The sequence below is a fragment of the Agrilus planipennis genome, unplaced genomic scaffold (assembly GCF_000699045.2).
Source record: "Agrilus planipennis isolate EAB-ADULT unplaced genomic scaffold, Apla_2.0 scaffold163, whole genome shotgun sequence".
Lineage (NCBI taxonomy): Eukaryota > Metazoa > Arthropoda > Insecta > Coleoptera > Buprestidae > Agrilus > Agrilus planipennis.
Window position 1 is genome coordinate 1 of NW_020438898.1, and position 16,011 is coordinate 16,011.

Consider the following 16,011-nt stretch of genomic DNA (forward strand, 5'->3'; position numbering starts at 1 on the left):
TCTCTACCAGGATATTAAGACGATGGAAAGGGTTACCAAAGGTACCTGTAACTTCAAATTAAAATCATTATCCCTGTATGTATGACAATTTAAATGATATTTTACTACAATAATGTCTTAATTACTTTTTTATACCTGTCTAACTGCCGATCCCTTAAAACCTGATTTAATTTAAAAATGCAAATATACAACAAAGGTAACCAACAGGGAACAAGGTCAAAACGGTTGGAAGGGAAGTAGAAATTAAATATTTAAGTAATTCTCCCTAAAACCCCTATTTTACTTAAAAATGCAAAGATACAAGACAGGAAACTAACAGGGGACAAGTTTGAAAGGATAGGTAAGTAAATAGGAACGTAATATTTACGTAACGATTAACAATGCAGTGTGTTAGCAAAGGAACTCACCATGCAGGCAGATGTGGAATTAGAGCATCCTTTTTCTTCCAAAATAGATCCAGTCTCTACCAGAATAGTAAGATAATGGAAAGGGTTACCAAAGGAAACTGCAACTTCAAATTAAAATTATTGTACCTGTATGTATTAAAATTTAAGTTATATTTTACTACAATAATATCTTATTGACTTTTTTATATCTGTTTGATTGCCGACTCCTTAAAGTCTTATTTATTTTAAAAATGTAAATATATAACATAGGCTACTAACAGGGAACAAGGGTAAAACGATTGGAAGGTAAGTGGTAATGAAATATTTAGGTAATGGCCCCTTGAAACCTTATTTAATTTAAAAATGCAAAGGTAGANTTAAAATTTAAGTTATATTTTACTACAATAATATCTTATTGACTTTTTTATATCTGTCTAATTGCCGACTCCTTAAAGTCTTATTTATTTTAAAAATGTAAATATATAACATAGGCTACTAACAGGGAACAAGGGTAAAACGATTGGAAGGTAAGTGGTAATGAAATATTTAGGTAATGGCCCCTTGAAACCTTATTTAATTTAAAAATGCAAAGGTAGAACACAGATCACTAACGGAGAACAAGGGTAAAATGGTTAGAAGGTGAATAGGAGTAAAATATTAGAGTAATGATTAACAATATAGTGTGTTAGAGATGGAACTCACCATGAATGCAGATGTGAAATGATAGTGTCCATTCTCTCTCAAGAAGGTTCCAGCCTCCACCAAGATGTAAAACGATGGAAAGAGTTACCAAAGGTAACTGTAACTTCAAATTAAAATTATTTCCTCTGTATTAATAACAATTGAAATAAAAAAAATATCTTTTACTACAATTATGTCTTATTGACTTTTTAAGTCCTAACTGCAATTTATTTTTGATGGCATCAATTATAAAGTTTTGTTTCTTACAGACATCGTACTTGCATATCGGTTTTCATTTTTGGAGCTGCTATCCAATTTTTTAAAAACCAAGCTGTGTAAAAGTTACACATAATCTTTTTGCAATGTCAAATAGGTACCTTACAGTATTATTTTAGCTGAAATATGTAAAATAATTTAAACATAAAAAAGCGCTCGCGAAATTACTAACAGATGGAAGATCTTAACTAAGCTTTTAAAAGTGATGATTATGTAAAAAAGTACGTATAGTTTAAATGATAAGAACTCATTATTATATTAATTACGATAATTTTCGTTTATGTACACAATGAACAACAATACAAAAAAGTAATTTAATTAGCAGGGTAGCCGCCCCTCTCATTTAATCGTAAAAGAATACGTCTCTGTGGTTTAACCTTTGAACCGGACGTGAATTACATTCCATAATGCAATCATTTCCACCCAAAAGTTTTCGAAATTTTCTCACCTGTAAAGATATATTGCATCATGTATCATTTTTTCTAATTCATTGTTTATAGAACCTTTACCCCAGCTAAACACATTACAAGTAAAATTCCACTGCTCCGATAAAAAAACATATTTCATCATTCCTTATCTCATATGAATAATTACATTATTATCTTTACACAAATTAATAAAAAAATATTATTCTTTTGATATANGTTTTTCTTTCGGTATTGTACAAAATGCCTAGCAATATCAAATCTAAAATGTAAATTAACTTGTTGTTTTGACAAACTGATCAGTTATTTATTATAAATAAAGCATCACGTTTATAAATTAATGTAAATCTATTCTCCCGGCGCCCTTTTCGTCTGTCTGTCAATAGATTTCCATTAAAAAAAAGTAAGAAAATCGCCGTTCAAGTTACCTCTGAAGGTGGTTGTGAAGAGTTCGAGCGGTTCTCTGGCGTTAAATTTTTAGGGAATACAAGTGGAAAAGAAAAATTTTTTGACAAAAAGCTCAAAAACCAATATAATGAGGTACGCAAATATTAATTATTTTAATTTGTAATTCTGTACTTACTTGTCTGGAAGAAATTGACAGGGGTTCCGGTTGGATTATCCATTGAACTCCTTCAGTACATGGAGGATAAGTAAGGGAACCGCAATAGGCGAAGTACTGACAAGTAAAAGGCGGAATAAGCCACGACAGGGGTGTCGGCTCCATGCACACCCTAGAGAACGGAAATTTAATACTTTTCAACGAATTCACCAACGGGTCCATGTATATGTTGTCAACAGGTGATAGCTGAAATTAAATAAAACGCGTAATCGATTTTTCGTCGATAACATTTAGATACATACATACAATTTAGACATCTTTTAGAAGTGAGTGCGTTTAATATGAAATATTATTCTAAAAATTCATTTCTGAATTTTTACCCATTACAAACTACCTGAGAGTAATGAGGGAAAAATTGTTGCTGTCGTCACACCCCCGCCGGGAATCGAACCCGGGATCCAGAGCATTGGTGCGTAAAGCCAAACGTTCCGGGTTCGATTCCCGGCGGGGGTGTGACGACAACAACAATTTTTCCCTCATTAATTTGAGGTACTTTGTAATGGGTAAAAATTCAGAAATAAATTTTCAGAATAATATTTAGGTAGACGGGTGGACATACTTCGAAAAAGTAGGAGATCATCAAAAGGGCATTGTCGCTGGCTGCAGTTTCGATATTCTTATAAACGTAGCCTTCTTTGATGTGTGCTGCCTGCAGTTCCATGACGTATCGCCTAGAATTGAGGGTGTGCTCGGATCCCTCCCCATCACAAGCACCCCACCGGAAGCACGCATTCAAAAACTGAAACGTTTGGCACAAGGGACCGCCAGACACTGTAGGCCGGCAATTATTCTCCCACATCGCACACAAAATTACTACAACACAAATAAGTTCCCGAATTATTATTTTCTTTTTTATTCGCTATTTAAATTAAAAAAACTTAAACTGCGATAATAAAGGAATTATTTTTAACCACCTATTTTTACAACTTATTCTAAACCAGAACAGGATAATTTTCGCTTGCATTTGAATTTAATTTTTACTGCCGTTTCCGTTTTAATAAAACAACGATTGTAATTATCACTAACCAGCATTAAAGCTGAATTATGTTGACGAAGCAATTAAAAACAGGAAATTCAGTTGGAAAAATGCAGTTTCCGAGGCAGGGCAGAGACAACGCAGAATTTTAATCGAACTTGAGGCTGCACTTGTCTGGATTGGGGCCAAATTGCTCCCCAGTAAGCCGTCTCGTTTCGCAACCCATTTGCAGTTGCTCGTCAGTATCACGTTAACACCTTAACGACAAACTGCAGTTCTAGTTTTGCTTCCCCATTTATTGATCCTGTTCCTTTATTTATTATTACTGAATCGTCAACTGCATAATATACAACCCTTTTCACTCGATAAATAGTCCATTGCAAAAGCTATGAATACTATCGTTGTTACGATTACGACGTGTGACTTTGAAAATAATAAATTTTACTGTTCAAATTTTATCCGTTATGTAACGCGAAAGCTCACAAAAAAACGCCCAACACTGTACACATTCAGACAACTAAAATGGATTGTTTAAATTAATGTGCGAGATGGAAGAAACGCTTTGGTAAGAGTGAATATGTCTCTATGCAAGAATATTAGCACCATTTAATCTGAACCAAGCAGTTTTTTAGCTTTTGAATTAAAATATGTACAAATTAGGCAACATACAGTACTTTACAAAAGTAAACGAAAACAAATAATGTTATTCAGTAAATTGATTATCAACAAAAAATTGTTTACATCTCTTTTTGTATTCTGGTAAACAAAAATATATTTGATATTGTGTACTATTTTAGAAGCATGTGATTTTAATTCAATTTTATTGAGCACGTACGTTAGCATCAACAATCACGATGATCAACACGCTTCTCGAATCTTGTTACTTGTTAATTGAATGTTTTTATATTAGTTAATATGGTGAAAGTTCCTGTTTCAAGGGTATGCAAATAACACCTGAGACATTTTAACTTGTCTAACGGTCAGTTCTTCTTCGCAAACTTGTTGCACTTTTCTTTAAAGGTTGCAGTTGAAAACGCAACAATAATAATGGTAACATAATTAGTAACATTTAATAAAGTTACTGTAATTTCGTAACCTTCGCGAATTGAAGAAAAAAAGTTTGTTTGGGTCAAAAATAATAAAAAAGTACTTAAATCCTTTACTTATAGGTGATTAGTACAAAAATTATAAAGCAATAAAAAATTAATTAACCTTATAATAAATAATGCAATTTTAATAGCAGCACAATACCTTTTATTGCGGGTACAAACGGTTAAAAGTTTTTTTGTACTACTAAATGACATTACCAAAAATAATAGTGGTAATAAGGCAAAATTTCCTTCTTCAAACGTGAATTTTGATCTTACCTGTATGACCATCATTATAAATTGCCATATCCTGAGGTTGGACGTAATATTCTGTGGAAAATTTTATTTTCGGCATAGTTTCCGATGGTACCACAATAGTTCTATTGATTTCGATGTTAATGGGAGATTGCGCCTTCCCGGTCGCCCGAGGAAACTTATTTTTCCATACATAAGGTCCTGAAAATAAAAAAAAGAAAAAAACGAAACGTTGACATTGAAAATTTAATCCAAAATCGGCTGACTGCACCGGTCAATTCGTCATAGCCGTAAAGGGGTTCGGCTCTGCTTAAAAAATTCGTGATACCTAAGTATTCACACAAACCAAGTAAACCCACAAATATCACGCCTATAAAAACCAAAAATTCGTTAGTGGGATTACAACTAGCAAACATTTTCCTATTAATTTTACTCGGAAATGCAAACTTCAAATTTTGACATTCACAGGAGACGTTAAATACTATTTACATATAAATATTATTGTGGAATAGCAACCAAATATTATTATTACCTTGAATATGAATACTAACAAATAAGTTCTCTCAAGAAACTGCCCTGTTTATCTTTAAGGATGTTTGGGAGGTATGTCAAAATGCTACGAGACAAATAAAAATTTGGAAGAACGTTCCTCATTCAATTCTAAAACTCCTGTAAAAATTACAAATCGATTCACTAAACCGTTAAAAAGTTATTGAAATTTTAAAAAATTGTAATTTTACACGTCATTTTATGGAGATTCGTTAACCGAACAGATTAAATTTATTTTTATTAACAGAAAAAAAGCTACCAGAAATTTCAAACTTTTATAATAAGTAACTTGAACTCTGGAGAATCACTTTAGCGTAAGGTTATTCAAATTCACTAAATGGTTATCGAGGAAAAAATGAAAAATTAGCTGAAAATCTCGTTTTTACTTGATAATATAATGATAATATTTATAATTGTCTGAAATAAATGCAATTTTAAAGTTTTAATTATTATTTAAACATATTAAAAAGTTTTACGCTCATTATTAATAGAGATTGAAACTAAATATTTTTTTGTTTCGAAGTTGAAATCAAGGCATATTCACTGCCAAAAGTCAGTTAAAAATTTTCCATATTATTCGTTATTTCTTATTTTATTCAAAGTTTTTGGTCAAATTCCAAATTTTCTCTCAAACCGTATACTTTTTTTTAGTATAGATAGTATTTATTTACCTCATGATATGCTGCAAAACCTAATTAATCACGAATTTCTAATTTTATGTACTCTTGTCTCCGATTGTACCTCCCAAACACCCTTAATACAAGAATTAAAAATAGGCATCAAGTAAATTGCTAGTATTGTATGATTTAGCATTTAGGAAACTACAGAAGATGAAAAACGCATGAAAATGTAGACGAAATCTTATGATGAAAACAATTTTTGAGTCTTGATTGAAATAAAGAATACTCGATCTTTATATTTCTCGAAAAATTAATTATTTGATCGTCAAATATACACAAAGTATTAATATTTCTTAAAAAATATCATAAATTTTCAAAGCTGACGATAGGTATATAAACCCCAAACGTTTTTAACAATAATAATGTTATCCTCAAAAAAAGCTTTAATTTCTTATAAGATTTTTTTTTAAATTTATTATGCACACTATCTTAATGTTATCCTATGCTGTGCTTCAGCTACAAAAAAAACCTAGAACGTAAATCCTTCTTGATAATAAGCATGTGACTTCAAGTCATGTGGCAACCAGTAATAAAGTTGCATCTTATATTTTTGAATCCCACAGCTTAAAAACAGTGATAAAATGTTTCATAAAATCAACAAACTGCACCTGATAGTAACAAATCCCGTACTGTCTGATTTATAAAATATTCCATAGTCAAACCTTTATATTGCAATTTGTAATACTGTTTTCCAATTGTAATAACTTTTTAATACGCCTCTGTTTATCGGCCTATACTTATTGTAAATACATACATACTAACAAATTTTATGGATTCTGTAATCTTAAATCAAAGCGTTTCTTATTATAGTTTTAGCAACTGCATAAAAGCTCCAGAATTTACGATTGATAAACGATATCCACTAAAAGCCCCGATAAGATTTAAAAAAAACTATATGAATTACGTTTCCCAGATATCATTATTAGAAACAATACTTTCTTGACCGTTCGTACATGTAGAACAGTTAACAGTTTTAACATTGTTATGATCATGGCCGAACCAAAGCCCTGTGTTTCCGACGATAACGTAGCAAAACGAATGAAAAAATATGACAGCCAAGACAATGAACAAAATCAATCGACCACAAATGAAGAAATAAATAGAAAGAACGGTTATCAGAATAATTGTAGCAGTAAGGAATTAACGGCCAAAGTATCACATAAGGGAAGTTCTTCGAAAAATAAGAGAAAATTGGGAAGTGAAACAAAAACTAAGGAAGAAAGCGTTGATAAAGAGCCATCAGCAAAGAAACTAAAGCTAACACAGTCCCGACCGAATATCGAAAGTAAGTAATTTTTTTCTACCTAAGAAAAATAAAATATTATAAGACTTCTACGAATGAATTCATTATTAAAGTATCCATGTTATCTATCTATTTTTACCCGATGAAAATCCATTTCAATGAAGTAACATAAGAAGTATTGACTTGTGAATTTCATGAACAAAGTGCGATGAAACAATAATTAGGTATATATAATTAATGTGATTTTGAAATTCACAAGTCTTTTGTTCTATTTCACTAGGTACCAATACTTTTGCTGAAAACTGTAAAAAATGTTGTAACATTAAATCAAGAAATATTTCAAAATAGATTCTGTATTTAGTACACAAGAATTTACATTTCGATTAGGTACTACAATTAGTATTAAACATTACTTTGGTTTTCGTAACTTAATGTCAAATATTCAAACATAAAAAAATCCACAGAAAGTAATTAATAAGTAATGGCTAATTTCTTACTGTACAAGACAGTAAACTAATTAGTCCGTTATTGTCTTTTTAACCATGCAACAAACAACAAACAAATTTGAATTAGATTGATTTTTCTTGTTTGATTGAAAAATATAAAAAAACGATTAAATTTTTGAAGTCTGAGGTGACGTGGCAGCCGAAACACTGGCTTCGTCGTCAAATTGCACCGAATTATTTTCATCTAAGTTTAACTTTCCGACATCAGTATCAAACAAAATATTATTAATACGATGCTGCACCAAAGCTCTGGTGTACGGGTCGTACTCCCTTAATTTACAAGCTAAATAATGGCCAAAAGCTGTGCATTCATCCCCGCTATATCGCAGTGGAACGTCTAATAATAAATCGTCATTGACTAAAGGTCGTCTTCGTTTTAGCAACGATTTATTACTAGATGTGGACGCTAAGAGACGCTTCGGGTTCCTTCTTAAAGGGTCGTACAGGGTGTCATCTAGAGGTCTAGGGTCGTCTACGGTATGCGCGACTTCTAAGTCCAAATCCAACCCCTCTGTTTTTATGTTTTGGTAGTCTCCTGTTAAATCTGCATCGTCTTCATAATCCGCCTCAAGCAGGGGTTCGGCTCTAGTTTCTATCTGTGTGAAAAATATTCGCCATTTGTATTTGTAGATTACGTATTGTAGGTACCGTTTTGAATACGAAACACACTGGCGGTTTTCTTGAGCTTTTTCTAAATGAAATAAAGCTCAAACAATAGTAATAAAATGAAGTTTGAACTTTGATTATTAGTTATCGATAGACAATTGAGGGATACAGGTAGGGTTGCCACCTTTTCAGGCTTTACATTAAGTATTTCTCGACTAAAAGGTTCAAAAAAAAGTACTCTGCATAAAAATAAAGTATTTTATCTTTTGTTTTTAAAAACAAATTTTTTGTTAAACCTAGCAGCCAGTAACAAATTGCTGCCGCTCTTAAATACATTAATAGCCTATAAACATTTAAAACAAAGATTTAAGTAAACTAAAAGTTCATTTTCAAATAGTTTTAATGAAGCTTTATTCCTGTCGTCCCACCACTTTGCGTTCATAACAGAGAATACTCTTTCTGTAAATGCTAAAGTGGCCGGAACGGACAGCAAAAGTGACACTACTTTGAACAGATTTGAGAAATCAGGTTGTTCCGTAAATATGGCTTTGTCAATGAAACTAGCGTTCAGAAACATAGCAACATTCTCAAAAATATTGTATTGTGCAATATTATTGATGTAAAAATACTCTGAATTTCGAATAATCGCTTACAACATTACGATGTTTACTCAAGGCCTTAAATAAAGTATTTTTGCGTACTTTATGTGACTTGTAAAATATAACGTACGCACAGTCGAAATAGAGTACAATACTTTATAATAAAGTACGGGTGGCAACCGCTACACTTTTCATAGACAATTATTTTAAAAAATCGAACTTGATATTTATAAATATGAAGATTGGAAAAACTTTGGCGGTTGTTGTAGAACAAACAGAATAGCTCAAAACCCCAACGCCAAAACAAGACACTGTAGTTGTTCGAAGCACTTTTCGGTAACAAAGTTACCTTCTTCAGGGACTGAAGTAAACTTTTTTGAGCTATTCTGTTTGTTGATATTTATAATATAATGTTGCACAGGTACGTTTTGTTTAACAGTTGAAGAAACTGTTTTAGAAAATAACTGCAATTTTAGTAGAAAATCATCGAGTATGTCGTAATTTACATTTTTATAATATGAGAACATTAAACACATTTTCTATTTTACTATAGTACATGTAAACATGTAAACTATCAAATTACTGTTTGTGAATATATTTGTATCAATTATTCACGCATTGTCTAAACGAAAACGCCGACTGATTTCAAAATTAAAAACTTAGAACGCGTTTCTAATGTTAGTTATCGTCCACCGAGGCCAGGACCTTGGTTGCCAAAACGCCTTTTAAATTTTTAATTTAATTTGTGTACCTAATGTTGATATAATTATACGTTGAAAGACATGAATTAACGAATTGTGGGATAATATGGGCGCCCTTAACAGCTGGGGCTAGTTCACCCCGGCGCCCTTTTCGTCTGTCTGTCAATAGATTTCCATTAAAAAAAAGCAAGAAAATCGCCGTTCAAGTTACCTCTGAAGGTGGTTGTGAAGAGTTCGAGCGGTTCTCTGGCGTTAGCATGAATTTCCGCTTGTATCGATCGTGTAGAAAAGCGTCCAGGCTTTCGTATGCGAACCATGACGACCGGTAGCCCCTTTTTTCATATTGCATGCGGCGCTCTCTCCTGTACGACGCCAGCAACGACGATATTTTCCGTTTTATCGACTCCACGTCGGTTTTGAGCTGCTCGGCGATCTCATCCCACTCCGCGATCTTTCTACTCGATATCTTGAAACATGGATGATCCGAATTCCACAGCATTGGGCGTTCGCGATACGCCGCAATCAGTTCTAAACACATATCGTTCGTCCATTCCATCGTGAACATCATTCCGTTTTTAATTGGTATTCTGTTGTTTTTTTAAAGGCACACACTTCACAATTGTGGACGTTGACGATAAAGCAATGCGTTGGCACTTTCGAGAACAATGACGAACGACTAGAGCGCGAGGGAGCGGAATTGATGCTCATTGCTACGTGTTCGTGAACGTTCGTCAATGTTCGTTCGGCCAGACGATAGGCCAAGAACAAAGGCGTAACACGCGCAAGCTTAATTAGGGAATGCATAATAACAATCGGATAAATCCAACTTTTATTCGATATACCAATTTATGTTTACTTAGCAGTTATTAAATAATTATCATTTTATTTTTCCATATAAATTTTAGAAGCATTTTCTACTTGCTTGCTGGCATGAATTAATAGGTGCATAATTTGAAATAAAAAAAATAATAGAAATGACTCAAAACAACGGCTAAACTTTGATATCTCGCCTTTAAATTTCAACGCTTTTTTAGACAATCTGAAAAAGGAAAGATAAGTTCATTTTTATCAAGCATTCTCGATATTCCTTTATGAAAAACGCATCAAGATGAAGAAGTTAAGTAGCAAAAGGTTCCTAAAATTGATAACGCTGACATATATTATACTTTCATTAAATATTCTACTCATATATTCTAATAGCTCAGGATAGAAATGAGTGAAAGTGCGTGTCCAACCAGTCTTAGGACTGACGACCTTATAATGATGATAAATATTCTACACTTGTGTTGATTTTTTTAATTAAAATAGTCTCGATCTATTAATTAATTGATAAAAGCAGACAAGTTATTATATTTTTCGGCACATACTCGAACGCTTAGATTATTATATGTACTTGTAAAATTACGTTGTGTCATAAATCAAAATTTTTTTAATGACTGGATTTTTCCATTGTTATTTTGTGTACCGTTTAAAATATTAGCAATACGTGTACAATAAAATTAAGTTATCGTTTGAAGTGATTCCTGAACTGTTTGAGCGATAGCAAAAAGAACAATCGAAATTAGAAATTCAGAAAACAATAGAATAACGGTTAATTTCAATTGCTCGTAGAAAACGTCGATTTAAAATCCAAATATCAAACATGATTACATTCAAAAAGTTACTTTTTAGCAGATAGTTAAATTAAACGAAACATTCATTCAGAAACGGACTGAAGATGATCTTTTGTGTGTCAAAATGCAGTTTTAATTTATTGTTGACGTTTTTAAATTGTTTATCGACAAAAGAATGTGCATTTATTGCTGTTTACTATTATTTTTAGAAACAATAACTGCAGCACACACGCAATTCAAAAACTATCATGCAAAATCAATCATTGCAAAAATTGTTTAACGTTAGTTCAGTTTTAGTTTTTAACACGGGATAATTAATTAGACTACATGTTTGTTTCTCATCGTTGATATGCGTAATATAATAAAAAAAGGTAGGAAAGTAGTTGAAGTATTACGTAGAAATAATTTAAGAAGTGTAATTAATTCGTTACTTAGGAAGTAATTTATACATCATGATAACAAATTAAATTAATCTCAAAAATTTTATCTAGAAAATTGCGTTCGTGAAAATGTTAATTAATTACTTAATCGCGGGCCCTATTTGTATTTGAAGACGATTATTAAAAACCTAGATAAAATATTTTATGTGTAATACGTAAAGTAAATATTTACAATATTACAATGCCTCGATAAACCTACATTCCACAATTTTAGATAAAACGTCTCGTCTCTCAACAGTCACGTATATACGTATTTCTGCATTTACATCAAGATTTTAATTCTTATTAATCCCAATATAAACTATTAACAAGTTAGAAGCTTTAATTGTTTATCTTGGTTAATATTTACACTCTAATTACCCTAATCGAATTTAAAGTAAATTTTAATTTGATTTGGTCATTAATAACATTGACTAATTAGAGCTTAATAATTTAAATAAGTACATACTAAACAAACATGTATAAAACTGTTTTGTTTTACTTTGATCAAATTTTTTAATAATAATAATGGTGTAGAATTTTAGTGGAAAGTAAAAACTTGAGGTAAACTTCAAAATAATACACATCATAAAATATAAGGTTCACTGTACGTCAACATAATCCATTTTACTACCTCAACAATTACAGATACGCTAATTATTTATTAACTTTGTCACGTATATGCACATTACGTGTAATATTTAAATAAATCAAACAAAATGAATCACAAAGCGAAAGTACGTAAAAAAAATATTTTTTGTACCATTCATACTCGCTTCTTCCCTGTTTTTCTTTCGGTATTGTACAAAATGCCTAGCAATATCAAATCTAAAATGTAAATTAACTTGTTGTTTTGACAAACTGATCAGTTATTTATTATAAATAAAGCATCACGTTTATAAATTAATGTAAATCTATTCTCTTCGAATAGGTTTTTTGTCATTAATGTGTTTATAATAAACAAAATTTTATATTCACTATATTTTTTTTGTACAGTTTTAATAATTTATTAATGCACCTATTAATCCCTATGAATATTATTATTATTAAGTACCAACTGATCTCGTCTAAATTTGGACGATGACGATGAAACGTTTTGCAGGTAAACGCAACCAATTATACACCCGAATGTAGACCCGTACACTTTTCTCCAAATGTTTATTTTTACTTTGTAAGCTTGTGACAAAATTGCTGACTTTTAATTAAAGATTTTGATTAAAGGATAACATCCTGGAGGTATCGACAGTAGGCCTAAACAACCCTTTCATTATTTATTTAATCGTCAATTAGCTTCAGAACGTTTTTACTATCGGCTTCCTGTTTCAATAGATTATGGTTGTAAGGTAAAAACTGTTTTTTTTTTACGTTTTAATTCGCATATAGATATCTTTTAAACCGCTTAATAGGGTCAGATTAAATTTTACAAATCTTTAGTCTTTAAAGCGTTAAATTGTGTTTACGGCATTGTTATTGACAATTATTGACCAAAAAATGATGTTTTGGTCATAGTCAATCGAGTGGGGCGCAAATAGACAAGCAACCTTACGCTAGAACATTATTATAGTTACATTTAGTGAATTAGATAAACTAATGCACAGCAAAATTTGAAAATAGTACAAACTTTTGCGCAGTACTGTACTCAACTGAGTCCACACCTCGTTTTGTTGTTAGACCAGAAAGTAGGGTGCCCAAGTCTCTTCATTATAATCGACAACTACGTAGAGCACATGTGCTTGTGTTTACACAACTAAACAATAATTTTCTATTTGAATCGACATTCTCTGCTGTATTTCCCATCTATTCTGAAACCTGCCCGTGACTGACTGTGATGAGGTCATGAAGTTCATTAAAATTATATACTAACACATACATGTACATACGTACAATACATTACTGTTGTATTGGACGACAAGCTCAAAGTACGCATGTGCTAAGTAAGACAACTCGACTTATAAAAATTGCAAGAAGCGCACCAGAGTTTCTCTCCATTCAATTCAAATCGTTACTTCGTACCTTTCCGTTTTATCGCTGCGGTTTTGCTACATTGTACTTTTTATTATTTATAAACTGAGTTGACATTTTATATATATTTACGAACAAAATGGACCAACCAACAGCGGCTTGTGTTACAGGACTCACCAGAAATTCTTGCCTTTGCGCCGAAGACGTCGATGTGCGTTTTGCCCAGGAAGATCAAAAGGGTGAGTTTCAATTTAACTATTTACTTTTTGATATTAAAAGGAAAACGATTATAAAAAAAATGTATGCCAGAAATTATTCATTTATGGTGATGTTTAACCAAAAGCTTTTCGCAAAGTTATCTGTATACGTATATAAGGGTAAAATTAATTTATAATTATTTTAGAAGTAAATTTACCATTATTAGTAGTAAACCAATTTTATTAATGTCTAATAAACCAATTTTACCCAATATCTAATGTGATGCCCATAATTTTTTTATAGAAATTTTAGCTTTTTTTGAAAATAAATAAAATCCCTTCCATTCAAGGTTTACGTTTCCTGTAATAATTCAACCTACGTAGACACATACATACATTTATTACGCTGTCTTATCAAAAAAATACTATAACTCGTACCTTATCAAATGCCAAGCACATTCATAAAAGGCTAATCGCACACTTTTCTGTTATCTGTTTAATATGGAAAATTTTCTTGGATATATAAACATTCTACACTCTTTTACGTCCTTGCAGGATTTTTAATTTGTATCTCCAGTAAATATTATGTTATTGTCAGGCAATTTAGTCCTTGATAAACAAGGATTTTGCCACAAAAATACCTACTTAATAGCGAAATATTGCAGCGAACTTATTAACTTATTATAATATAAATTATCTAGCGCTATCATCATAATTTTTATGTAAAAATGTGGCAGCCGGCGGTCAAAATGATTCCCTGAAGGTTGAAATTTCGACCTTATTTTCGCCGCAAGTGATTAAACTTGATAATAAACATTTACACTGATATCTAAATTATTTCCTAAATAACCACAAATTGTTGATTTTATTTATCTTTCAATGTGCAGTTGTATTTTTATTTATTTACTACTACAATAAGAGCGTATAATTATAACTTTTAACTAACCTACCCTATTCAGTTACATTCATAGTAAGTGCAATATTTTCTTTTCAAAAATGGATTAATTAAAAAATAAATTGTTACCTACATAATAAATAAACTATTAGATGTCTGAACATTGAGAACATCGAATGGATCTGTGATAATTTACAATTAAGATTACCTNTTTAACGATTTAAAAATGCAAATTAAGACCAAAGAAGCACAAATCAAAATTTCAGTTAGATCGACCCAAGGACTTGTCGAAGAAATTTAATTTCTTGTTTGTTCAAAATTCTTATCTCTAGACGGTTGTGAAAGATAATTAGTTATTTGTAAACTTTATCGATATCAAAAAAAAAGGTAGTAAAAAAATTATAGTCGTATAAATTTTAACACCTCACAAAAAAAAATGTACTCCCATAAGGTTTATAACTCGTGTTATAATTCGCAGTTTTACATTACATGAATCGTGGCATTTGATTGATAAGATAATAATTTAACGACTATTGTACATCATAAAGACTTATCCGTCATGTGACTGTATTAAAACAGAATCGGTGCAATTTTATTGTTCTTTATTATACATATATTTGCCTCGTGAGTCGTCACATGACTGAACTCAATAAAAGTATGTACTTTTCGTAATTAATTCGAATCTAGAGATCAACTTGAACTGCAACTTTATCTACTGTTGCTCGCTTAAGCATGACGAGGTAAACAAAACAAGATACATTTTAGTTATTACCTAAATGACTTTTTTTGTTTTGAGTTTTAGGTTTCAGAGTTTATTGAACAAATAAAAAGTCCAGGTACAAAAAATTGTTGTTAACCTTAATGAATCAAAACCGCACATAATAACCTTATTTCTATTTCCTATCCTCAACATAATCCTAATTCAAATAGATATCTAATCTCTTTTTTGAACGCATATTCCGTGTTTTAAAGTTGCATTAACCTTGACACACATGCATACAAAATTATTCACATGTTTTATGAAAACTCAGCACGCGTTATCACGTAAGGCATTTAAATACAGTACCTATTAGAGTTACAGAATTTATATGTATGTCTATGCATAGACAGTATAATTTTTGTGATATACATCAGACAAAATTGAAATATTTTTACATTTGAGAAAACAATAACAAAATTTTAAATTAAATATTGTAAATTTCATATACGTTACAAACTCGTCCATATAACGATTGATTAATCAATAAATAGCAATTAATTAGCGTGAAGATACAGTATCTTTCAGTGTTTAAAACGTAATTTTTTCTAAAAATTTAATATATTATAATAAAT

At 31.1% G+C, this 16,011-nt stretch overlaps 3 protein-coding genes across 5 annotated transcripts in view; 1 reads left to right on the plus strand and 2 right to left on the minus strand.

Annotated features, from left to right (window-relative positions):
• Positions 1-3: 3 nt before the first annotated feature.
• LOC108739106 (carbonic anhydrase 1-like) lies at positions 4-5,364 on the minus strand. The gene is made up of 7 exons (XM_018472833.2): positions 4,981-5,364; positions 4,734-4,910; positions 2,950-3,203; positions 2,352-2,576; positions 1,089-1,191; positions 408-511; positions 4-45 (listed from the first exon to the last, which is right to left on the minus strand). The coding sequence occupies exons 1-7, from the start codon at positions 5,123-5,125 to the stop codon at positions 4-6; spliced, it is 1,050 nt and encodes a 349-aa protein (XP_018328335.1). The 5' UTR covers positions 5,126-5,364.
• Positions 5,365-7,230: 1,866 nt separating this feature from the next.
• Positions 7,231-13,720, minus strand: LOC108739110. 3 transcript variants are annotated; one of them, XM_025973209.1, is made up of 3 exons: positions 13,281-13,720; positions 9,805-10,632; positions 7,231-8,283 (listed from the first exon to the last, which is right to left on the minus strand). In XM_025973209.1, the coding sequence occupies exons 2-3, from the start codon at positions 10,159-10,161 to the stop codon at positions 7,795-7,797; spliced, it is 846 nt and encodes a 281-aa protein (XP_025828994.1). In that variant the 5' UTR covers positions 10,162-10,632; positions 13,281-13,720; the 3' UTR covers positions 7,231-7,794. The 3 variants fall into 3 exon arrangements, with proteins under 3 accessions (XP_025828994.1, XP_025828995.1, XP_018328340.1); XM_025973210.1 differs by having other exon boundaries at positions 13,270-13,720; XM_018472838.1 differs by lacking the exon at positions 13,281-13,720 and having other exon boundaries at positions 9,805-10,853.
• The window catches only part of LOC108739112 (carbonic anhydrase 3-like), a 6,825-nt gene continuing 2,354 nt past the window's right edge, over positions 11,541-16,011 (plus strand). Inside the window, exons 1-2 of the mRNA XM_025973249.1 lie at positions 11,541-11,577; positions 13,758-13,826. Of these exons, the coding sequence (XP_025829034.1) occupies positions 11,556-11,577; positions 13,758-13,826 (91 nt within the window). The 5' untranslated portion in view covers positions 11,541-11,555. The remainder of the gene's footprint in view (positions 11,578-13,757; positions 13,827-16,011) is intronic.